The 25,953-nt window shown below is 37.3% G+C and overlaps 1 protein-coding gene across 4 annotated transcripts in view; it reads right to left on the reverse strand.

The window, feature by feature from the left end:
* Positions 1-25,953, reverse strand: part of LOC127858513 (trafficking protein particle complex subunit 9-like) — a 63,315-nt gene that overhangs the window by 16,387 nt on the left and 20,975 nt on the right. For all 4 annotated transcript variants that reach the window (XM_052395712.1, XM_052395710.1, XM_052395711.1 and 1 more), the window contains exons 10-19: positions 22,423-22,494; positions 20,428-20,632; positions 17,553-17,646; positions 14,867-15,043; positions 12,606-12,748; positions 10,417-10,629; positions 8,392-8,602; positions 6,144-6,232; positions 3,937-4,133; positions 2,640-2,782 (exon numbers count right to left, since the gene is read on the reverse strand). In XM_052395712.1, the coding sequence (XP_052251672.1) occupies positions 2,640-2,782; positions 3,937-4,133; positions 6,144-6,232; positions 8,392-8,602; positions 10,417-10,629; positions 12,606-12,748; positions 14,867-15,043; positions 17,553-17,646; positions 20,428-20,632; positions 22,423-22,494 (1,544 nt within the window). The remainder of the gene's footprint in view (positions 1-2,639; positions 2,783-3,936; positions 4,134-6,143; positions 6,233-8,391; positions 8,603-10,416; positions 10,630-12,605; positions 12,749-14,866; positions 15,044-17,552; positions 17,647-20,427; positions 20,633-22,422; positions 22,495-25,953) is intronic.

Consider the following 25,953-nt stretch of genomic DNA (forward strand, 5'->3'; position numbering starts at 1 on the left):
CCCAATTAGAAAGAGGTTGCAGACGACAATTAAATTGTAATGGAATCTGAAGGAAATGATCAGTTAGGGTAGAAATAATTGTGATAAAAGGAGAAATTGCTCATCTTGAGCAATATCACCTTTTATCACAATTATTCATAAAGTCGTCAGCTACAAACCTGTAAAATCCTGTTAGTGTTTGGCAAAGGGTTAATAATCTCTGGTTCCTTCTTAAGAGCCTTTCACACATTTATAACAAATACAATAGTTTCATCTTTCTTTGTAAAGCATCATCTCAAAATATAACAAGAGCTGTTTGTAAAACATGCATGCCCCCCATATGGGCTGTCAGTTGTAGTGGCAGCCATTGTGTGAATACCTTATTTGGCACTGTGACCTTGACCTTTGACCTAGTGACCTAAAAATCGATAGGGGTCATCTGCAAGTCATGATCAATGTACCTATGAAGTTTCATGATCCTAGGGGTATTAGCTTTCTTGAGTTATCATCTAGAAACCATTTTACTGTGTAAAGTCACCGTGACCTTGACCTTTGACCTAGTGACCTGAAAGTCAATAGGGGTCATCTGCGAGTCATGATTAATGTACCTATTAAGTTTCATGATCCTAGGCGTAAGCCTTCTTGAGTTATCATCTAGAAACCATTTTTCTAAGTTGAGTCACCATGACCTTGACCTTTGACCCAGTGACCTGAAAATCAATAGGGGTCATCTGCGAGTCATGATCAATGTACCTATGAAGTTTCATGATCCTAGGCATAAGCGTTCTTGAGTCATCATCCAGAAACCATTTTACTATTTCAGGTCACAGTGACCTTGACCATTGACCTAGTGACCTAAAAATATATAGGGGTCATCTGCGAGTCATGATCAATGTACCTATGAAGTTTCATGATCCTAGGCATAAGCGTTCTTGAGTTATCATCCGGAAACCATTTTACTATTTCGGGTCACATGACCTCGACCTTTGACCTAGTGACCTGAAAATCAATAGGGGTCATCTGCGAGTCATGATCAATGTACCTATGAAGTTTCATGACCCTAGGCATAAGCATTCTTGAGTTATCCGGAAACCATTTTACTTTTTAGGGTCACCGTGACCTTGACCTTTGACCTAGTGACCTGAAAATCAATAGGGGGTCATCTGCGAGTCATGAACAAATTTGGTAGAGGACTATTAGATATCACTACATACCAAATTTCGTAGCCCTAGGCTCTATTATTATGAACAAGAAGATTTTTAATGTTTGCAAAAAATAGGCCTTATTTAAGCATTTGTTCATTTTGTGACTCCCGGGGCATGGTCAAATTTGTCCCCAGGGGCATAATTTGAACAAACTAAGTAGAGACCTATTAGATGTCACTACATACCGAATTGGGTAGAAATAGGCCAAATAGTTATGGACAAGAAGATTTTTAAAGTTTGCACAAAATGGGCCCAATATAAGCATATGTTCAATTTTTTGATCCCTTGGGAACAGTCAAATTTGATCCCAGGGGCTTAATTTGAACAAACCTGGTAGAGGACTATTAGATGTCATTACATACCAATATTGGTAGCCCTATGCCATACGGTTATGGACAAGAAGATTTTTAAAGTTTACACAAAACAGGCCTTATATAAGCAAATTTTCCATTTTTTGACCCTAGGGGCATAATTTGAAGAAACTTGGTCGAGGACTATAAGATGTCACTACATACTAAATTTGGTAGCCCTAGGCCCAATGGTTATGGACGAGAAGATTTTTAAAGTTTTCACAAAATAGGCCTTATATAAGCAAATTTGCAATTTGTTGACCCCCCAGGGCAGGGTCAAATTTGTCCCCAGGGGCATAATTTGAAAAAACTTGGTAGAGGACTACAAGATGTCACTACATACCAAATTTGGGAGCCCTAGGCCCAATGGTTATGGACAAGGTGATTTCTAAAGTTTTCACAAAATAGGCCTTATATAAGCAAATTTTCAATTTTTTTACCCTTGGGGCAGGGTCAAATTTGACCCCAGGCAGGGGCATAATTTGAAGAAAATTGGAAGAGGACTATAAGATGTCACTACATACCAAATTTGGTAGCCCTAGGCCCAATGGTTATGGACAAGAAATTTTTTTAAGTTTTCACAAAATAGGCTTTATATAAGCACATTTTCAATTTTTTGACCCCCCGGGGCAGGGTCAAATTTGACCCCAGGGGAATAATTTGAAGAAACTTGGTAGAGGACTATAAGATGTCACTACATACCATATTTGGTAGTCCTAGACCCAATGGTTATGGACAAGAAGATTTTTAAAGTTTTCACAAAATAGGCCTTATATAAGCAAATTTTCAATATTTGACCCCCCGGGGCAGGGTCAAATTTGACCCCAGGAGCATAATTTGAACAAATTTGGAAGAGGTTCACCCCAGGAACATTTCTGAGAACTTTCATCAGAATTGGACCAGTAGTTTAGGAGAAGAAGATGTTTAAAGAAAAAGTTAACGCACGGACGGACGGACAGACTCACGCACGCACGCACAACAGACACAGGATCATGACATAAGACCCGCTGGCCTCTGGCCAGTGGAGCTAATAAAACAACTGAATACTTAAGGTCTGCTTGTAAGATGTTTTCCTCACAAGAGTTTTGAATATGGGCCTTTATACCTTTCTGACAACATTACATTCCACTTTGTGAAAACAACTGATGGCAGAATGTCCACTGAGAATGCGACCGATGAGCAGCGACATAGGTTGTCATGGTAACCAGGTCCTCCAGAGTAGTCCACCCTTAGTACCCCCTCCACAACCTGCAAAACAGGCAACATGCAGTAAAGACACAATTATGAAGTGACACATTTATAAAGTAGTGATACATTGATAAAGTAGTGACACATTTATGAAGTAGTGACACATTTATAAAGTAGTGACACATTTACGAAGTAGTAACACATTTATGAAGTAAAGATACATTGCAGTGACACATATATACAGTTAAGACACGTGTTGCAAAAGTAGCTAGGTATCCTTAAAAAGTCCAACCTTAGCAACCCCTCCATTACCTACAATACAAACAAGAGATGTGTTTGTCAGAAACACAATGCCCCTTGTTGCGTCGCTTTGATTTTTTTTTCGATATATCATTTGGAAGGTTTAGAAGTTATCTCCCTTTTAAAGCTTGTTACTTCCCTTAGATTGTATTTTTTACTTTTGACCTTGAAGGATGAACTTGACCTTGATCTTTTCACTACTCAAAATGTGCAGCTTCATGAGATAGAAATGCATGCCAAATATCAAGTTGCTATCTTCAATATTCAAAAAGTTATTGCAAAAGTTTAACCAAGGTTTGTGACACACATAAATGACAGACAGACAGGCTAAAAACAATATGCCCCCGATATTTCGATCCTGGGGCATAAAAACATCTCTAAGCAACAAAGACAGAGGGTTTCCATGGTAACCAGATCCCTAAAAGTAATCCATCATTAGCATATCGTACACTACCTACAATACAGGCAACTCGGTTATAAAGCAACATAAGATATTCTTACCTCAAAGTGTAATTATATCTCAACAGAGTCTTCAGCTAAATACTTAACCTTTGGTGAAAATAGTCAAGATTCTTGTTAGATTGCTATTCTTAGAATATTTTGCTTGACTGATATAATTTTTGTCTTCCAAAAATGCATTTTGAAACATTCCAAAATATCAGGTTATCATGTACATATAATATAATTGTAGACGTGCTTGGGGAAAACTGGGTTTAATGCATCCTGACAGGCTTATCTGAGATGGCACTTTCCTCCAAACACTGGATATTTGCTAAGTAGATACTTTCTTTAAACAAAAAAAATCCATTAATGCGTCTGCAAATACTGCAAAAGTTAATCTGGGATGACACTAAAATCATATTCATTAAACCCAATTTTTCCATAGCAAGTCTCCTTTAAAATCCTTCACCTACCCGTCCTAGGCTGACAAGCTGATTCACTGGCTCTCCCAGCCTGCGCAGGGAGTCTCGCCCGCCCTTCCCCACCCCAGGGATCAGGAAGTCTCCTATTCCCTGGAGTACCATGGTAAAACACAGCACTCCGGAGGGAGGGATCGGAAGCTGGGACTGCACGTTCTCGGAGTTCCACATGTATACCTCATTCACATAGTCTAGAAAATACCAAATAATAAAACATTGTTCACATAGTCAAGAAAATTAAAAAAAAACAAACTGACTCAAATAGTATAAAAAATAAAAAAAAATATTAAACCTGGCTCACATAGTCTAGAAAATAACAAATTATAAAACCTGGCTATCATAGTCTAGAAAATAACAAATTATAAAACCTGGCTCACATAGTCTAGAAAATAACAAATTATAAAACCTGACTCACATTGTCTAGAAAATAACAAATTATAAAATCTGGCTCACATAGTCTAGAAAATAACAAATTATAAAACCTAGCTCACATAGTCTACAAAATAACAAATAAAAAAACCTGACTCACAAAGTCTGGAAAATAACAAATCATAAAACCTGACTCACATAGTATAAAAAAGAACAAATTATAAAACCTGGCTCACACAGTCTAGAACAAAAACAAATGACTTGTACTGTTTTTGTTTGTGTGTTTTTTATAAAAAAAAACCAGAAAATAACAAATTATGAATTTATATAAATTATAATTTTTGAATATTTCTTTTCTCAGCCGTATATTAATAATAATTGTTGTTGAAATCTCTATGAATACCGTAATTACTATATGTTTTCTGACACTCTAAGTTTTCTTACACCCCTTTTTTTAGCAAAAATAATTATTTTTCGTGACTCTTAATTTTCTGACACGAGTTTTCGTCCATAATTAATGTCTCTATGTTTTCAGACAGTATATTTTACAGCGCTATTTTACCAAATTTCGGTCCTGTTTTCGATATCTAATGACACTTCGATCATGGGGTTTTACAACCAGATTAACATCATAAAACATGGCAGGTGCATGCCTGAGTGCAACCGACCATTACATTTGCGATAATGGGTAAATAACCTTGTAAACCGGTATTAAACAATGGTTTCGCCCCATAGCATAAGCATTATGACAATTACCAGGGGTAGTGCCAATTAACAGTTCAATTATCTACCGAAATGGTACTACCCCTTTTCAGTACAATAACTGTGACAAATACTAAACGTTTCAAATTGTGATGCAAGTTTTACGAACGATGGAAGGTGTTAGACAACAACTATCGAAAAGAACAAACAAAAAATTTGTTCCTACTAGGGAGTATCGGTTCATCACATGCTCATCTTTGAACTCGTTGGTCAAAGTACAACCTTGTAGTAAGTTTCTTTCAAATAAATTAAGCATTTAAAATTATTAAAAATGCAGTGCAAACATATATAACTGTAATTTATACTAAACGGCATGGTATTTTACAAGTGCATGCTATTACCGGTAGTCATTGATACAATTGACGCTATTTTCTGACACTTCCATTTTCGACTCTAAGTTTTCGAAAAAAAAAAAGAGTAATTACGGTTATTGTTTGACTTAACTGTGTAGTCTGCACAGGCTGATTTGGGACAATATTGTTTGAATTAAATGTGTAGTCTGCACAGGTTGATTTGGGACAATGTTGTTTGACTTAACTGTGTAGTCTGCACAGGCTGATACGGGACAACATCGTTTGAATTAACTTTGTAGTCTGCACAGGCTATTTCAGGACATTTTCCGACCTAGCTTAAGTTTAGTTAAGGAGACTTTCTTGTAATGAAAAATTTCATAAAAGCTGAAAGTAGTGTCACTTATTAGCCTGTGCACATCTTTCCAGACAGGCAACTGGAGGAAACTACACAGAAGAAAAGTACAACCCTCACCTATTTTGCTCTATCTAATAATCAACCCTTTCCCACTAAGAAGCAAAGTGAAAATGGCTATGTGCAAACAGCATAAAACCAGAACAACCTGCAGGTAACTCGCAGTCTGTTCAAGTTTCATGCTGTTTGCTGCTTATCAGTATCTAAGGGTTGCAAATGAAGCCTGTTAAATTTGAATCTAGTAACAAAGGTCTTTAATTTAATTTAAATATCTAAGGGACTACAAATGCATCAAAATACGTATCGAAGTGGTGAAGGGTTAACAAGTTGAAACACACACCTAGCAGCGAGCACATGTTTGTTACCTTTTGAATCTCTTGTGGCCTCCAGAGAAACCTTCACCCAGTCTATTGGCAATCTGCTTTTGTTCTGAATAGTCACTGTGCACTCTTTACTGAAACATACATGTGATTACAATCATCAAATAAAATATCTAAGCCTTGCATATGCTTAAAGTGTCGTTACAGATAAGTACGTGCAATCTGCACAGGCTTATCAGGGATGACATTTTCCACTTTTATGGCATTTTTCATTCAAAGAAAGTCTCGTCTAAACATTGAGTCTAGGCAGAAAGTGTTTTCCCTGATTATCCAGTGCGGACTGCACAGGTAAATCAAGGATGACACTTTATGAACATTAAGCAACATTTTCCCACAGAAAAGCTCATATGTACAATATTATTGAGTTTACTTAAAAATTGGTGAAATTTCAAATTTCAATTCATATCAATTGGTAATTTTTCGTCAACATCCAAGTGAGAACTAAATAGTCCATCAGCAGAAGGTAAGCATCAGACAACATACATGGAATGTTCACCTGAACATTGCCCAATCAGTAAATCACATCCTCCACTTGTTGAGCATTTTTGAAAAAGTATTTTTTTATATCTTTTGATAAATAATGAAGTTACAGTCATGTCAAACTATTTGTGGCAAATTCAAAAATTTGACCTTTAATTTTGACTTTGACCTTTGAGGAACAAGCAGATGTATGACCTTATTTAATATTTGACCTCTTAACCCTGTCCTTTGAGTTAGAAAGGCTACATTCCACACACCGCCTCATCAACTGTGGTCATTAGTTACCTTAAAATTGCATCATAAATGACCAGTTAAAGTCGTCACAAGCGGCTAAATGGAAAAATGTTACCTTTGATCTTTCGGCTGACATTGACATTTGATAAAAAAAATATTTGGGATTAGCTATTTTAAAATTGCAAGATGAATGACAAAGTCAACAGTCGGGACAAGCTAGTATGCATGCACGCACAACCAAACCTCCCCGTACAGGCACAAACATACACTCAACCAGTGTGACTGATATTTCAAACTTTTAGCTTTAACCTATTTATTTTAGCTTGATTGCATTTAAATTTCTTGCTACTTATTTGCAAGCTTTCGAGTTCATTTCCTGAGCCTAAAACCAGTACTTGGTTTCTTTTAGGGAGATCTAAAGAACCCTCCCACAGTGGGGATCAACCCGTGACCTCCCTGTTGCTAGGCAGACACCATATCCATAACGCCATATCAATATCAAACTATTCGCAAGCAAGATGGAAATTGATAGGACAGGATAAAGGCAAATGTCCTCTGTGAGATGCGCTTCTGTTAGCCTGAGCATTTTGATCCAGGGCCCGTATTCACCAATCAATTCTTAGACTTAGTTAATATTATAGAATAGATTTAGAAAAATACCCCCAGCGTTTGAATGTATACAGACTTCCACTGATGATCATGTCCTTACTATAAAATGTATATGAACAATAATGTATATAGAGGTGGAGCATGCCAAATTGACTCAAATTCATGCAATTTTTTAATGTCCTTTATTCTTAGACTTAGGTTTAAACATGAGATGAGTTTGTCAGAAACACAATGCCCCCTTCTGCGCCGCTTTGAAGCCATAATTTTGACCTTTGACCTTGAAGGATGACTTTGACCTTTCACCTCTCAAAATGTTCAGCTCCATGAGATGCACATGAATGCCAAATATCAAGTTGCTATGTTCAATATTTCAAAAGTTATGACCAATGTTAAAGTTTTTGAACAGACGGACAGACCGACTGACGGACAGACAGACAGTCTGACAGACAGACGGATGGACTGATGGACAGTTAAAAAACTATATGCCACTCTTGGGGGGCATAAAAATGGTTAGTGAATACAGTCCTTAAATACACTGTAAACCCTCACCTCTGTCCACAATACAACAACCTCTAATACACTGTAAACCCTCACCTCTGTCCACAATACAAAAACCTCTAATACACTGTAAACCCTCACCTCTGTCCACAATACAACAACCTCTAATACACTGTAAACCCTCACCTCTGTCCACAATACAACCGTCCTCTAATACACTGTATACCCTCACCTCTGTCCACAATACAACAACCTCTAATACACTGTAAACCCTCACCTCTGTCCACATAACAACAACCTCTAATACATTGTAAACCCTCACCTCTGTCCACAATACAACAACCTCTTATACACTGTAAACCCTCACCTCTGTCCACAATACAACAAACTCTAATACACTGTAAACCCTCACCTCTGTCCACAATACAACACGGCAGTTGCGCTGGTGACCACATTGAGACCCTCGCCGAACGACAGAAAGTCAGCCGAGCACGGCAATGAGGTGGACAGGTGTGCCTGGGGTAGAGCCGAGGTAACAACAATCTTGAAGAGTGACTGAGGAATGCTGGGACAGTCACGTAACTTGCAGTTGCTCCGAACTCCGTACAGTTTTGTGTGATAGCCTGAAATTCAATTAATGCCATAGATTTTTTGCTGGGACTGTCATGTTACTTGCAGTTGCCTGAACTACATACAGTTTTGTGTGAATGCCATAAATTTGAGAAATGATGGGACAGTTACGTAACTTGCAGTTTCTCAGAAATCAATACAGTTTTGTGTGGGAACCTGACACTTGATTAATGCGATACAATTTTTCTTCTGAACATCTATGTGCTGATCTAGATTTGAGGACATGCTCCAGGTAAAAATGGTCTATGATTGGGACATTTGGCAGGGTAGGTAGAGCTTAATAACTATTCATAAAATGCCCCCAAATAGTGGAAATGATCAGAGTTTCAACATTCCATGATAGCTTTGGCTAAAGAAAATTGTAAGCCAGGAGAGAACTTTGGTATGTTGGCAACCCAATCAAACACATTTCTTTTTATCCTTTATTGACAAGTATCTTTTAATCATGATGTGCATAACTATCTTCTATACATGACAATCCATGTGGGTGTCATTACAATTAAAGTTCCTAAATGTATACATCTAGCCAACTCTGTGACTTGTTTATGTAAATGATCCTTGATTTAGGAAAACAGGGCTTTATGCATGTGCAGAAAGAGTTGTCCCAGATAAGCCCGTGCCATCTGCACAGGCTAATCAGAATCTACACATTCTGCCTAGACTGGATTTTTGTTGATATGAGCCTTCCCTTACACACAAATAGTCCACAAAACCACAAAGTGTCGTCCCTAATAAGCATGTGCAAACTGCACAGGCTATTTCTTGGAAGACACTTTACCCACTTGCATTAAGCCCCTATGTCCCAGAGTTAGGCTCACATATATTACCAAGTCACAGAGTTTGCCGGTTTTATAAATGTAAGATATTTCTTTATTACATGCCATACCCTGTTTCACATGTACCGGTAATATTACCATTACCAATATATTTATCTTACACATGTGTAATATACTTTTAAAGCGTTTTCATTGGCTTAGTTTTCGTTCGATTGACCAATCCCTTTTTGTTATTTTGCTCAAATGGCGTCACGAAATGTAAACAACATTCGGTATTTATCATTATGTTTGCGCAAATATTTATCTTATTTGATCATTTAAAAGCATGTGATAACAAGAGATGTGTTTGTTAGAAACACAATGCCCCCTATTGCGCCGCTTTGAAGCCATAAATTTGACAATTGACCTTGAAGGATGACCTTGACCTTTCACCACTCAAAATTTGCAGGTCCATGAGATACACATGCATGCCAAATATCAAGTTGCTATCTTCAATATTGCAAAAGTTATGAAGAAGGTTAAAGTTTTGGTTAAAGTTTTTGAATTTGTTTTTTTGACCTTTGATCTTGAAGGATGACCTTGACCTTTCACCACTCAAAATGTGCAGCTCAATGAGATACAAATGCATGCGAAATATCAAGTTGCTATCTTGAATATTGCAAAAGTTATGACCAAGGTTAAAGCTTTGGTTAAGTTTTTGGACACACACATACAATGACAGACAGTCCAAAAACAATATACCCCCGATCTTTCGATCCGGGGGCATAAAAAAGATCTGACACTCGTTGTCATTTCATACCATATTATATTAAACTCGTCCAGGAAACTCATTAGTAAGCTCACCAAAGGCTCGCTTACTAACAAAATTCCTGAACTCGTTTAATAAAATATGGTATGATATGACAACTCGTGCGAGACCCTATATATATGATATGACAACTCGTGCCAGATCCTATATATCTTATATTAAGCCCGGTTTTCCCAGAGAGCGGCTCATGTTATATTCCAACAACCAGAATGAGTGAACTCACCAACAATACTGAGTTCACCTGCAGCGGTCGGTCTCATTGTTATCTTGGCCCGGTACAGGCTGGGCGCAACAGGAAGTACCACACTGGACGGGAACGTTTCCACGGCAACCCCTTCCGTCAGCAGACTGAGTTGAGACAGGGACAAGGCATCTGGCATGGGGTTACACATCACTAACTCCACCTCACACAGGTCACCCTCCACCCATTTGAAATCTATGAATGGAGAAAGCGGGAAGTGAGTTATAGTGAATATTTATATTGAATGTTAGGCTCTACCTACCCTGCCAAATGTCCTTTAGTATCTGATTAATATAATTTATCGTGTTCTGAGAAAACTGGGCATAATGCATGTGCGTAAAGTGTCATCCCAGATTAGCCTGTGCAGTCCGCACAGGCTAATCAGGGATGACACTTTCCGCTTTTTTGGTGTTTTTGGTTTACAGGAAGTCCCTTTTAACCGAAAATCTAATTTAAGCGGAAAGTGTCGTCCCTGATTAGCCTGTGCGGACTGCACAGGCTAATCTGGGATGACACTTTACGCACATGCATTATGCCAAGTTTTCTCAGAACAAGACACATATATACATGTGGAATGCAGATCAAACTCTTTCATAAATTAATGTGTACATTAATCAAAGGTTCTACATTAACCGATACATAAATATGTAAAAAGTTTCATACTGAACACTTGACATTTACATACAGTCGAATTCCGATGGCTCGAACTCGCTTGGCTAGAGTTTCCGGTTGGATTGAACTCTCCCAAAAGCACTGATTTTGTTATTGCTATATATTCATATTTCTGTCGGATGGCTCAAATTGGCGACGGTTGAATGGCTCGAACTGTTTTTACAGTCCCAGTCACAGTTTTCACGCATTTTTTTGTTCGTTTGGCTCGAACTCGCTTCAAGTCGATTAAGTTGTTAATCAATTAGGAGCACTTGATTAAAGCCACCACATAACTGCAAACATGTCATCTACTCATGTTTTGTTTCTTAGCACTGGTTCTTACATGTACCCATAATGTTCTACTTAAAAACGTGATTAAATAATATTTGTTTATTACAATATATTTGTTTGATAATTGTGTAAATGTTTGAAAATATTGATTAATAGAAGTATTAATATTACATGTTCAGTTCTTGTTAATTCAATAGCAGCTCTTTAACTGGAAATGCAAATCTATAGCAGATTAGTAAACATAAGCATATTATAAATCGGTTGGCTCTAATTATAGATGGCTCGAACTTTTGTTCTTGGTGCCGACAAGTTCGAGCCATCGGGTTTCGATTGTATTTACAAAAACAACCCATGAGTAAATTTCAATTTTGGTAACAAGTAAAAATGCCAGATAATAAAACATTTAATTAATCATTTCAAAACTGTTCTGCAACCTACAACCATATGAAAAAAATAAGTGTCTTTTCATCAAAGTTAAACAGCATAAAACCAGAACAACCTGTGAGTTACTTGCAGTCTGTTCAGGTTTTATGCTGTTTGCTGCTCATTTGTATCTGAGGGTTGGAAAATATGAATCTAGTAAGATGTCTTAAATTGAATTTGACTTCCAAAGGGACTACAAATGCATCAAAAAGGGTATCTGAGGAGTAAATAATTAACAATACCTACCGTCTTAAGGCCTGTTGACCATGTGCTCTACAGCCCCAATAATGAGTGGGGTGAATATGATAATACAACATAAAATTAATAGTTTCAAACGATTTCTTCAAACTACAACTGTCTGAGATAATAAGTGCTTTTGCAACAAAGTTAACCCTTTATCACTCAGATACAGACTTTTAACTCTTTCAATGCTGGAACCGAATTTTGAAGGCCTTTGCAAACAGTTTGGATCCAGATGAGACGCCACGTTCTGTGGCGTCTCATCAGGATCCAAACTGTTTGCTATTCGGATAGTATTCTTTGAAAATAATCGAAGAAAATGCTAATTTCAGAAATTGAGCAGACGACATTTTAGCAGACGACAAATTTCCCAGCATGCAAAGGGTTAAGCGTTTGTAGTCCCTCAGAAAATCAAATTTAATTCCAACCCTTAGATACTGATGAGCAGCAAACAGCATCAAACATGAACAGACTGCGAGTTACTTGCAGGCTGTTCTGGTTTACAGCCGGTTGCATATATCCATTTTCACCTCGCTGCTAAGCAATGACAAGTGAACAATACCTACCGACTTCTGGCCTGTCAGCCATGTGCTCCACAGCCCCTATGTTTAGCGGGGTGAATATGAACACGCTGTCAGACGCTGAGGCCTCGGGGGCTCGAAGGTTCCTTGGCTCCAGGTGGGTTGCCAGGGGCAACAGCTTGAATGTTCTGCAAATATGGTTTAATTTAAAGCTAGTTATTTCAGCTTGATTGCATTTAACGCATATGGCTTATTGAAAACCTCTCAAGTCCATTTTCTGGGTAGAACCAGTACTTGATGTATTTTGGGGGGGATCTAAAGAACGCTCCCACCATGGGAATCAAAGGTGTGTCCCCTGGTTTGTTAGGCGGACACCATATCCACTACGCCATGGCGATCTCTTTGCATATATAGAAACATTGGCATAACGCAGGACCAGGACTTCAATTATACATTGTAGGACTTGTGTAAAAATTTGATTCAATGTTCAATGTAGCATTGAAGCTAAGCAACTTCAGCTAGGATTTCAGTTGACTTGTTTTATTTATTTGCTCGGTATCTTTGGTATATCCATTATTTCAGATATATATTGATCATGAAAGTTCTTTAGTTAAATCATATATGTTAGTCTTATCTGAACTTTTTTATAAGATGTCTGATATATAAGTACCTAATTATTTTGAAACAATTCAACATTACTGATAGAAAGAAACAAGTTTTTTCTAAACTGAGTTCTTAACTATTCTTACTTTTTTATCAGACAGGTTTTTTTTTGGCCCGATTTTAAATCCGAAATTCGGCTATGTTCCCAATCCCAAAAAGTATACTTTTTCCCAAAATGTGGCAAAAAATCCCAATTTCAAAAAAAAAAAAAATTTTTTATTTTTATAGAAAGAAGTGTCAAATGCGTATTTTATCTCAATTTTAATTCAATTACATCTAACGAAGTATTATATGATTTTGCTCTTTTAATTTGAATGATTATAAAGAGTTATGTAAAATTTAGTATTTCCCTAATCAGTGGACATTTCATGTGGAAAAAAAGGCTAATGAATTTATTTTCCCAATTTCATAAAAATGCCGATAAAATTCCCAATTCCAAAGCCATGGGCTATCTTCCCAAAAAGTGGAGAAAAAAACCAGTCACAGTTATGGGCCTTGTCAATAATGACCCCCTTAGTTGTGTAAAGTTTCAATTAAGTATCTTTATTAGATAAAGTAATACAAGGGATGTTTGTAAAACATGTAAGCGCCCCAACTTGCAACCAAGTCATCAAAATATTCATTTTAAGAGATTTGTTCATATTACATGTACATGCCCCTGTAAATATTACTTTGATCACTTGATCTAACGGTCTGTAGGAGTTATCAAGCACTCAAGACTAACTTTCACAATAATTTAAATGATCCTTATTTATAGTTGGATATCATGTCAATAGAAAATATCAGGTTAGTCTTTTTGTACTTGACTTTATCGGACGTGTTGAAGAAAGGTTTACATGGAGATGCTTGTATCTTTTGTGTATCAAATGCATGGATGTATACAAATTTAAGAAAAAATGTATGAATATATTAATGCATTTTAATGCATTTACTCATTTACAAGTCTTGACTGCCGTTTACCTTTGACCAGAAATTAAAAGCCAAAAAAATTGACAGCAATCTACATATAGAAGCAGTATAAGTTTAAGTAAGATAAACAAACACAAGTTTATCCTTCAGCCAGAGTTTCTTTCTAAAAATTCATTTAATGGTAGAACGAAAATGTTTTTAATGTTACAAGCACACATTTAAAACTGCCCACAACAGCAAACTCACTTGACTAGGGGAACCCTTGACTTGGGGAACATTGATAAGAGGCACATGAGGTATAAGTACCCCTGAGACCAGGGCAAGAGTGTGTGCAGTCCCCTCACATGTGCTGGTGTATGTTTATGTACAAGGAAACGTCTTTCACTGGTCATCACACAGGCCTTTTCCTTATTCCTTATTTTGTTTTTATAATTTGAATTATTATAAGGAGATATATTAAATTAGTGTATTTTTCTAAAACAAAGGGACTTTTTGCACCAAATATTGTCCAATCACAAAACTGCATTTTTCCCAAAATGGCCAGGTGAAACCCTGTTACAGACCAATCAAACAGGCCTTCTTTTTATTTTGTTCTCATAATTTGAATTATTATAAAGAGTTATTTTTAATTAGTTTTTTTTCGAACCCAGTGGACTTTTTGTGCCAAAAATACCATATCACAAAATTGCATTTTTCCCAAATTGCCAGGAAAAGGCCTGTAACAACCCACTTACTTGACACGCGGCACATTGATTAGAGGCACGTGTGGTACCAGGACCCCCGAGTCTAGGGCCAGTGTGTTGACGGTCCCCTCACATGAGCCGGTGAACCCTTCCAGGTTGGTGACCAGCTCACGTTTCTCACTGTCTGACAAGTAGTCCAGCTGAGTGTGCAGCAGAATTGTCAGGTACCTGAAAATTAACCCTCTCCCACTCAAAATAAAAGCAAGTATGGCTATGTGCAAACAGCATAAAACCAAAACAGCCTGCGAGTAACTCGCAGTCTGTTCACGTTTTATGCTGTTTGCTGCTCATCAATATCTAAGGGTTTGAAATAAAACCTTTTATAATTGAATCTACTAAAAAAATGCTTTCATCAAATTAAACTTTCTAAGGGACTACACGTGTGTCAAAATACTATATGGTAAAGGGTTAATGCATGTGGTAAAGGGTTAATGCATGTGGTAAAGGGTTAATGCATGTGGTAAAGGGTTAATGCATGTGGTAAAGGGTTAATGCATGTGTAGCCTAATCTGGGACGACACTTTTTGCTCTTTGTTTTTTTTTAAGGAGGTCCCTTCTAACTAAAATCTAGTCCAGGCAGAAAGTGTTGTTTGGCCAAGCTTATATTTCATGATATCAGCCAAACAAATCAACAAAATCCTATTTTTTCTATAATGGACATTTCATTCCAGATAAACACAACAGTGTTGGTGTCTGAAAACAATCAGTTACACATTCCATTATCTTCATGATAGCATATTAAACAATTATAGCTTGGAATAAACCTTAGTACAACAAGCAAATTCGTTGAATTGATATCCCCCGCAAATATGCTTCTGGACACAAAAGTGTTATATTTGACACTCAAAAAAGCATTTTATCAAGATACAAAGGGCCATAACTCATTTATTTGGTCTTCGATTCCATTTGGCATGCATCATCCTCTTATCCATATATATACTCATACCAAGTTTCAATGAAATCTGCCACAGCTTTTCCAAGATATGGCTCTGGACACACAAAAAAGCATTTTTTGAAGAAATAAAGGGCCATAACTCCGTTATTAACAGATGGTGTACAATGCAATTTGGCGTGCATCATCCTCTTATCCATATATATACTCATACCAAGTTTCAATGAAATCCGCCAAAGCACTTCCAAGATATGGCTACGGACGGACAGACGGACGGAAGGACGGACAACGCCAAAACAATATCCCTCCGCCTATGGCGGGGGATAAAAACCTGCTGAAACACTGTGTGTAGCAGAACTGGCAGATATCTAAATATGGAAAAGAACGACCTTCACTCCTGGAAAATAGAGCTTAATGCATTTGCATAGTGTCATTTCAGAATAGCTTGTACAGGCTACACAGGCTTAACAGGGACGACACTTTCTGTCTAAACTTGATTTTCGGTAAAGAGGGACTTCCTTGAAACTAAAAATATCATTAAAGCGGAAAGTGTCGTCCCTGTAAGCCTGTGCCGACTGCAGAGGCTAATCTGGGATGACACTTTACGAAAACATGCATTTAGCCCAGTTTTTTCAGAACGCGGCCCATTTATTTTTGGTCAAATTTCAGGCCCTTATTCAACCCCAATCCCCATGTCAAAAGGTTTTTTCCCATTTGCGTTGACATGAAAAAAAAATTGGAGGGGGGATTAAAAATGACTTTTTCAATCACATGTAAATGTGTTGATTTCTAATTTTGAAATCAAACAAATGACAAATTTGTGTCTGTCATATTTACAATAAGTTACTGTTAAATTCATGGATAAGTCAACCAGCAAAAACAACAACAACAGAATCTCACAAATACATTGCATTACTGATTTGAAAGTAATTGGAATTTTTAAGTTTAGTATGGTCTTGTTTGTAATGCCCTGTATGGTGTAAGCAATTTGCAACTTGCTAAAAGTAAATGACTAGCAGATGGTAACAAAAAAAATTATTCTGAGAATGTTTCTGAACTTTCATAATTCCTATTTTTCATCAGCCAAGTTGATGAATCTTGAAAAATGTTGTGATGTTTTCATAAGAATCAACCTTTCTTTGCAAAATAAACTTCCACAGACAACGCAACATTGGAATTAGTTGGAAAACAAGCACTTGAACATACCGTTATCTGCATCAAACAATATTAAGCCGAGATAGTGATGAGCCGCTCTCAGGGAAAAAGGGGCTAAATGCGTGTCCGTAAAGTGTCGTCCCAGATAAGACAGTTGTGCAAACGGATGACACTGCGCTTTCATGGAATTTATGTTTAAAGGAATTCTCTTCTTAATGTAAAATCAAGTCTAGACAGTAATTGTGGTCCATGACTAGCCTGTGTAGACTGCGCAGGCTACTCTGGAAAAACACTTTACGCACATGCATTATGCCCAGTTAACATAGAGTGTGACTCAAATGTACGTACATGAGTTGTGGTCTGAGATAACTGGGCATAATGCATATGCGTAAAGTGTCGTCCCAGATTAGCCTGTGCAGCCCACACAGGCTAATCAGGGACAACATTTTCCGCTTTTATGCCATTTTTCGTTTAAATGAAGTCTCTTCTTAGCAAAAATCCAATTTAGGCAGAAAGTGTCATCCCTGATAAGCCTGTGCGGACTGCACAAGCTAATCTAGGACGACACTTTACGCATAAGCATTATGCCCAGTTTTCTCAGAACACGACTCTTATAATAATTTATCCCACCTGACAGCCAGCTGTAGATTTCCCATGCGCTTGGCGGAGTATATCAGCTCATGTAACACCCGTGTCTGTATCACAGTCCAACCATTCATCTCACCTGCAAAGCACATAAATCAAGTAAATATACATGTATTTTAAACATTTCCCATATAGATACATTTTTTGACGCATTTGTTGTCCCTAAGAAACTTATATTTAATTAAGTACTTGTTTTTACTAAATTCAAGTTTTAAAGGCTTCATTTCCAACCCTTAATAACTGCTAAGCAGCAAACAGCATAAAATCTGATTTTGGTTTTATGCTGGTTGCAAAAGCCATTTTCACTTTGCTTCTCACGGAAAGGGTTAAACCTATTTTGGTCTCCCTCTTAGAAAGAGGGGTATAATGCATGTGCATAAAGTATCGACCCAGATTAGCATTGGCAGTCCACACAGGCTAATCAGGGAAAAATCTTGCTGCTTATATGGTACTTTTTGTTTAGGTGGAAAATGTTGTCCCTGTTTAGCCTGTCATCTCTAATTAGCCTGTGCAGACTGCACAGGATAATTGTTGATAACACTTTATGCACATACTTTAAGCACCAATGTTCCAGAGCAGTGCTTATTTATTTAAGCTTCCTTGCATCAAAAGCCTTGCAATAATAGAAACACTCTTGAGTCTATTTCCTGGGAAGAAATAGTACTTGGCATATGTGTTTTTTTTTTAAGATCTTGAGCACACACCTCGAATGGAAATTGAACCCTTTCCTGATAGCAAGATTGATGGGATCCGTTAAAATATACAAACATATGAAAGGTGATTTACATGTACATGTAGCTTAACTTTTGTGTTGGTCTGACTAATATAACTGCTGTGAAAAAGTAAGGTTTATTAGATTAACCATGTCCTACCATAGTTTTTCTGTCTGTCAGTCAACACAAGCTTGTATTTACTTGAACATAGCCTGGTTTCTATTCCCTTTACAATTGAAAGAATTCCAACTAAGACTGAATAGAGCCTCATTAAGAGAAAACTGGGCTTAATGCATGCATGTTAAGTGTTGTCCCCCATAAGTTAAGTGTTGTCCCCCATTAGTTAAGTATTGTCCCCCATTAGTTAAGTGTTGTCCCCTTTAGTTAAGTGTTGTCCCCCATTAGTTAAGTGTTGTCCCCATTATTTAAGTGTTGTCCCCCTTTAGTTAAGTGTTGTCCCCCATTAGTTAAGTGTTGTCCCCCATTAGTTAAGTCTTGTCCCCATTAGTTAAGTGTTGTCCCCCATTAGTTAAGTGTTGTCCCCCTTTGGTTAAGTGTTGTCCCCCATTAGTTAAGTGTTGTCCCCCATTAGTTAAGTGTTGTCCCCCATTAGTTAAGTGTTGTCCCCCTTTAGTTAAGTGTTGTCCCCCTTAAGTTAAGTGTTGTCCCCCATTACTTAAGTGTTGTCCCCCATTAGTTAAGTGTTGTCCCCCATTAGTCCCCAAAGGCTTCTCAGAGACAACACTGTCAGATATGGAATTGTTTGTTTACAGGATGTCTCTTTTAAACAAAGATCTAGTTAAAGCAGAAAAAGATGTCCCTGATGAGCCTGTGCAGATTGCATGGGCTAATCAGGGACAACACTTACGGCACATGCATTAAGCCCGGTTCTCCAAGCACAATCCTCAAATAAGTCAACCTTCTGACATTTTTGATGGCCCAATTGCTTGGTTAACCAGCCCAGCACTAAGTTTCTTACTTGCGACATTTACTGACCTATTTGATTCAGAGCTGGGTGGGAGGGTACACAGCTCATACAAGCCTCGTTCTGGAAAAACTGGGCTTAATGCATCGGCATAATGTATCTTCATCAATTAGCCTGTGTCGTCCACAAAGGTTAATCAGGGACGAAACTTTCCGCCTAAAAAGAATTTTCATTCAAAAGAGACTTTCTTTAAAGGAAGTATTCCATACAAGCGGAAAGTGTCATCCCTCAACAGCCTGTGTGTATGTGCATTAACCCTTTCCCACTCAGAAGCAAAGTGACAAAAGCTGTCAAAGGACAGCGCGCTCGACTGGGGTGTGGTAATTTATAAGATGATGTTTAAATGATGGGGGGGGAGGTTCGGGGGAAGGGATTCTGGGATTCTGGGAAGGGGCTTGGGGTATTGTTTGGGTGGAATCCATTGTGGTAATCAGGTAAGTGTTGTTTTGTCAAAGTATTAATAAAATCTGATCATAAATAAAGAAGTTATGGCAATTTAAGCAAAATGTTCAATTATCTAAGTGTAAAAGGGGCCATAATTATGTCAAAATGCTTGATACAGTTGTATGCTATTGTTTATAGGATGGGGTCATGTTGGTAAACAAGTATGCAAAATATGAAAGCAATATGTCAAGGGACAAAGAAAATATTTGGGGTAGTACGAAAACTTTAACATTTGCACGCTAACGCAGACGCTAACGCAGACGCTAACGCAGACGCTAACGCAGACGCTAACGCAGACGCTCACGCCGACGCCTGGGTGAGTAGGATAGCTCCACTATATATATTTCATATAAAATAGCTGAGCTAAATATGGCTATGTGCAAGTAGCATAAAACCTGAACAGACTGCGAGTTACTCGCTGCTCATCAGAATCTAAGGGTTGGAAATGAAGCCTTTAAAACTTGAATCTAGTAAGAAAGGTCTGTAATTAAACTAAACTTTATAAGGGACTACAAACACGTCTAAATGCGTATCTAAGTGGTAACGTGTTTAGCCCAGTTGTCAAGGCAACAGGCTCATATTCACTTAGACATATTCTGTTGTCTGTTTGCTCAGTTCATAGAAGGCAATACTGCAAATCCAACAATAGCTAAGTCAAAAACGTGGTGAGATTTTCAGGGCTCCAATTAATTATTTTAAATTAATCCAAGTCTCTTACCCGGCACTGCGTGGGAGTCCTTGGGGTCAAGATGTATCCGGTACCCTGCCAATGCCTGCACCAACAGGTGATGACACTGGACCCAGTTTGGACGCGGGTTCTGAGGGGCCACACACTGCATGGCAGCAACACGTTTGAAGAATGAGGCCTTACGCTGGAAACCTATCTGGCTGTAGAGGCTCGACAATGTGCTGTAGCGGCTTATCTGTCAATGGTAGACATGATCTGTTTTATTTGAGTCGCATTCTGAGAAAACTGGGAATAATGCATGTGCGTAAAGTGTCCTCCCAGATTAGCCTGCTCAATCTGCAGAGGCTAATCAGGGACGACTTTTTCTGCAAAAATTGGATTTTTGCAAAGAAGAGACTTCATTTTAAGGAAAAATGTCATAAAAGCGGAAAGTGTCATCCCTGATTAGCCTGTGCGAAGTGCACAGGCTTATCTGGGACGGCACTTTACGCACATGCATTATGTCCAGTTTGCCCAAAATGCGACTCAATGGTAGACATGTTCTGTTTAATTTTATGCTTTATGATGGTTTAATAAGGAAATATTGGAGACCAAAAACTGGCAATTTACTGGTTTCAAAAAGTAAAAACATTATCAATAATTTTACTGTTTTGCTTTTGGTGACCAAAAACTTGTAATTTACCGGTTTAAAAAGGTGAAAAATTAGAGTGAAAATTATCAATACATTGACTGCTTAGCTGTTCACTGCAAGTTGTTGTCAATATTTTACTTAACAATGAAATCATTTCCACAAACCGTTTTGGTTTAACAGCTTGCTTGAATCAGAGATAGAGGTGAAAAGCAGAATATATAATTACTGTTTATGTTCAGTGTTTACGCTTTAAACCCATCTGTCCGTAGAGATTCTACAATGTGCTGCAGGGGCTGATCTTTCAATCGTATACTTGGTGGGTTTTTTTTGTTTCCTCAGGGTTAATTGGGAAATATGGGAGACCAACATTTAGTAATTTAGGCTTATCTGTAAATGGCAGACAATCTAGACATGTTTTTTAAATTTATGTTTTCCTGGGGTTATTAGGGAAATATTGGGGACCAAAAACTAATAATTTAGTACTTCAAACAGTGAAAAATAATCGTAAAAATTAATACTAAAAGTTGTTGTCTTTCTTTTACATTATGACTTTATCATTTCCACAAACTCCTTTGGTTTAACCCTTGGAAAATATGAATCAACAGTAAACAGTATTTCAGTCAAATCACAGCAGTCAGTTGACCTACACACTATTTTCCTATTTAAGCTGGTTAACCTGGGCCAAGTGCACATACTAATGCCAGCAACTGACAACTGCTCTACATGAAATCAGAGATAGCTGGAGAATGGCCAAGTAAGTCATTTCAGGACCTCACTACCGTAATTATATGAGTCATGTTCTGAGAAAACTGGGCATAATGCATGTGCAGTTTGCACAGGCTAATCAGGGACGACACTTTCCACCTTAACTTGATTTTCAGTAAGGAGTGACTTCCTTGAAACTAAAAATACCATAAGAGCCGAAAGTGGCGTCCCTGATTAGCCTGTGCAGACTGCACAGGCTAATCTGGGACGACACTTTACTCACAAGCATTATTCCCCGTTTTCTCAGAAGGTGGCTCATAAGGCCAGGTTGGGAATACAACCCACAATTATTGGATTGGTAGTCCGACACTCTATTAAATAAGCTAGCCAGAAAGTATCTTCTATGTGGTGCGAACAAACCATACTTAACCATGTTATATGCTCAACCATGTATAAAACGCATCCCCTTTTTAAATTCCCAGAGCGGAAAAAATGTATAATCAAGAAAACTGGCAATTCAGATTTCAAATAAAGTCACAGTTATAATATTGCGCAAGAATAGGGTTGCTTCAAAGCATAACGCGCACCTACTTTTAAAATTGAAATACACTGGTATAAAACTGTACATACTTCATTAACAAGTATGTTAATAAAGTAATTTCAAGTAAATGTTCCTAATGCTAGCATACCCTGTCCTCATCAGAGAGCTGCAGGTTGATGTAGATCACATTCTGCAGGAAATCTGCAGCAGCCAGGGGCCTCTGAAATCACAGGTCATATCAACTATACAAGCCTCGCTCTACGAAAACAGGGCTTAATGCATGTGCGGAAGGAGTTGTCACTGATAAGCCTGCGCAGTCCACACAGGCTTATCAAAGCACTTTCTGCTTTTATGTAAAAAAATTTTTAATTGAAGTTTCATCTTGGCAAAAAAATGTGCAGGCTGAAAGTGTTGTCCCTGATTAGCCTGCGTTGACTACACATTTACAAAAATGCATTTAAAGTGTTGTCCCTGATTAGCCTGTGTTGACTACACATTTACAAAAATGCATTTAAAGTGTTGTCCCTGATTAGCCTGTGTTGACTACACATTTACAAAAATGCATTTAAAGTGTTGTCCCTGATTAGCCTGTGTTGACTACACATTTACAAAAATGCATTTAAAGTGTTGTCCCTGATTAGCCTGTGTTGACTGCACATTTACAAAAATGCATTTAAAGTGTTGTCCCTGATTAGCCTGTGTTGACTACACATTTACAAAAATGCATTTAAAGTGTTGTCCCTGATTAGCCTGTGTTGACTGCACATTTACAAAAATGCATTTAAAGTGTTGTCCCTGATTAGCCTGTGTTGACTGCACATTTACAAAAATGCATTTAAAGTGTTGTCCCTGATTAGCCTGTGTTGACTGCACATTTACAAAAATGCATTTAAAGTGTTGTCCCTGATTAGCCTGTGTTGACTGCACATTTACAAAAATGCATTAAGGTCTGTTTTCTCAGAGCCTGGCTCACGTTTTAATATTTATGGGGCCATATTCTCCCCAAAAATCATACATTAAGAATAAAATCTACGTGGAGGTTAAGGCGGCTGTATTAGCATTTTGACAAAACATATCAAAATTCTAACAACATTATGTGTGATCAAGAATATGAGAAAGGGCTCTGGGGAAAACGGGTCTTAATGCATGTATGTAGTGTCACCCAAGATAAGCCTGTGTAATCTGCACAGTCTAATCAGGAAAGACACTTTCGGCCTAATGTGGATTTTGGTTTAGAAGTGGCTTCCTTTTAACAAAAAATTCTTAAAAGCAGAAACTGTCGTCCCTGATTAGCCTCAGCAGCCTGCACTAGCTGTTCTGGGTTGACACTTAATGCACATGCAAGTGATCCAGTTTTCCCAGAGCATATCTTATATGCCCACATCTATGAAATTGGCAATCTGAGCAAGGTCTGTCCAAAATTTACCAGTGCAGTGTTTGTGTTGCTTGGGGCCAATTTTCACTGAGTGGCAATTTAAGAAAAAAACTTACTTTTACATACACTATGCTGTTGCCTAGATTTTTTACTTGAAAACTTGTTCTAAAATATTTTAATTCAAAAGTTAATTTAAATATAATATCAAAATTTTTTAATACACTGCACTGTTATGCATTTTTCATATTATCCTTGTTCACAACATTCAAACAAAATGTAATGATAACTCAAGGGAAAAAAATAACTGCTTAAGCTGCTGAACCCGAAATTCTTTACTAACTGCAGTCAAAACACAGGGATAATCCCAGATCAATGTACAAGAGATCAGCTAGCAGATCAGGGCCACTGGAAATTGATACCTAATTGCCCCTTAATAACATGGGGACACTTGCCTTATGGCCAATTAAAGGGCAATCAAGGCTGTTCACACTTTCATGTTTGATCTATGAGCAAAGGTGTAAACACTGGATGTGCAGACACACTTCTGTTTATTTGATGTTGAATTTGTAAATAATAAAATATAATTACCTGGTAAATTTTTTAGTAAAACATGTTGTTATTGTAATAATGTACCCATTTAGTATGCAAACTTTCAGATTTATTTCTGGTAAACTTTATAAATGATGCTGTATATGGAATCTTGCTAATTATGTACCTTTGTTTGAACAAAATTAATTTATTAATGCATTATTTCACACTTAAACATAATTAATTTGCAAATTAATTGTGGAATAAATTGTAAAATTATTGAACAAAATGAAAGTTAATTTAACAGATAAATTTAATTATAATTACATTTTTATATAGAAGCATTTTATACTAGCAAGTTTTATACTAAAAAATATTGCTCTGAGATTATTTAATCATTTCATAAACATATATCTATCATTTTAAAAATGAACCTTTGTTCAACAATACTCATTTAAGTCAAAATTTTCTTAAGTTTACTTTCAAATGCTAACAATGAAATGTGAGAGTTTATTATGTTTCTGTTAGTTTTCCCCCAACATGCAAATAACAGTGATATTTCTCAGCTTATGATATAAATACATGTATGCTATTAAGTCTTTCAGACAACAAACCTCAATGAAGCCAAAATACACATGCAATATCTACAACTACTAGAGCTGAAAGTCCCTTAATCCTAATCTAATCCTTATTTCCCTTTAATCTGTAAAGAAGCAATCAGAGCAAATTGAGAAGCAGTGGCTATTCTGTATAAACAATGACCCCTTTTGATGTTTGTAGGCATGTATTAAGGCCCAATCACTATCAATTAAAGCCACCCCTTTCCTGATTAGTCTTTGATAATTACTGGGATCCTTTCACACCAAATCTTGGCCCCTTATTAGCCCTATAATTTATCAGCAGCCCATGTTTGGTCATTGTTTTCACTAACACATTAACAGCTTGATTGCACCATACATTAACTGAAACATATGTAAAGGTGTTACAAAACTGCAAACAAAGTAAATGAACTTAAAACAAACATGTTCTTTTAAAGAAATCATTAATAACAACAGAAAGGTGTGACCGTAGCAAGATGAGAAGGGGATGGCATTACTTTGAGTTGAGAAGCAATTTTGAGATGGAGTTGAAAATGTTGTTTTAACAATATAAAGTGGAAGCCAGGCCAGGGGTAGGCAAACAGCTTCTTGCTAATACAACAAATACTTCAAACAGTGCAACTGTGCCTTCATGTCAGAGTCTAAGACTACCAGTACTGCAGTATTGCTATATAGAGAGATTGATCTGTGATTGAACTGTGATTGATTGAGGAAAGTGTGTGATTAATTAATAATTTGGGAGTAAATTTTATATACATTTTTTTAATGTATGCCTTAATACTACGGTAGAATCATAGTGTTTGTGGCAGAGTACACTAACCGCAGTGTGTTTTTTAATCAAATTTATTATTATTGTTAGACAATTTTGTGAAAAGTTAACGATAGAAGTGCCTAGTGCTGCTGCCATGGATATGAGTATTGGTCACCTGACCTCCCTTAGTTACCATGGAAACAGAGAGGGGCGCTGCCTTGAGCCCAGCCACGGGTTCTACTCTGCCTTCACGGCCCCTACCCCTAGCAACAAGGCTCACATAGGCAACACACTCACCCCAGGTAAATAGCTTTTACTTATTGTTAACTTATCAAAATTATTTTCTGATCCTTCAACGTCTAGGCATTGTTGTTTTGAAATTATTGCTGAGTAGGCATTTTTACTAACTGGTCTGAGTGAATCAAA

Source organism: Dreissena polymorpha, chromosome 14, assembly GCF_020536995.1.
Source record: "Dreissena polymorpha isolate Duluth1 chromosome 14, UMN_Dpol_1.0, whole genome shotgun sequence".
In the NCBI taxonomy this organism is placed as follows: domain Eukaryota; kingdom Metazoa; phylum Mollusca; class Bivalvia; order Myida; family Dreissenidae; genus Dreissena; species Dreissena polymorpha.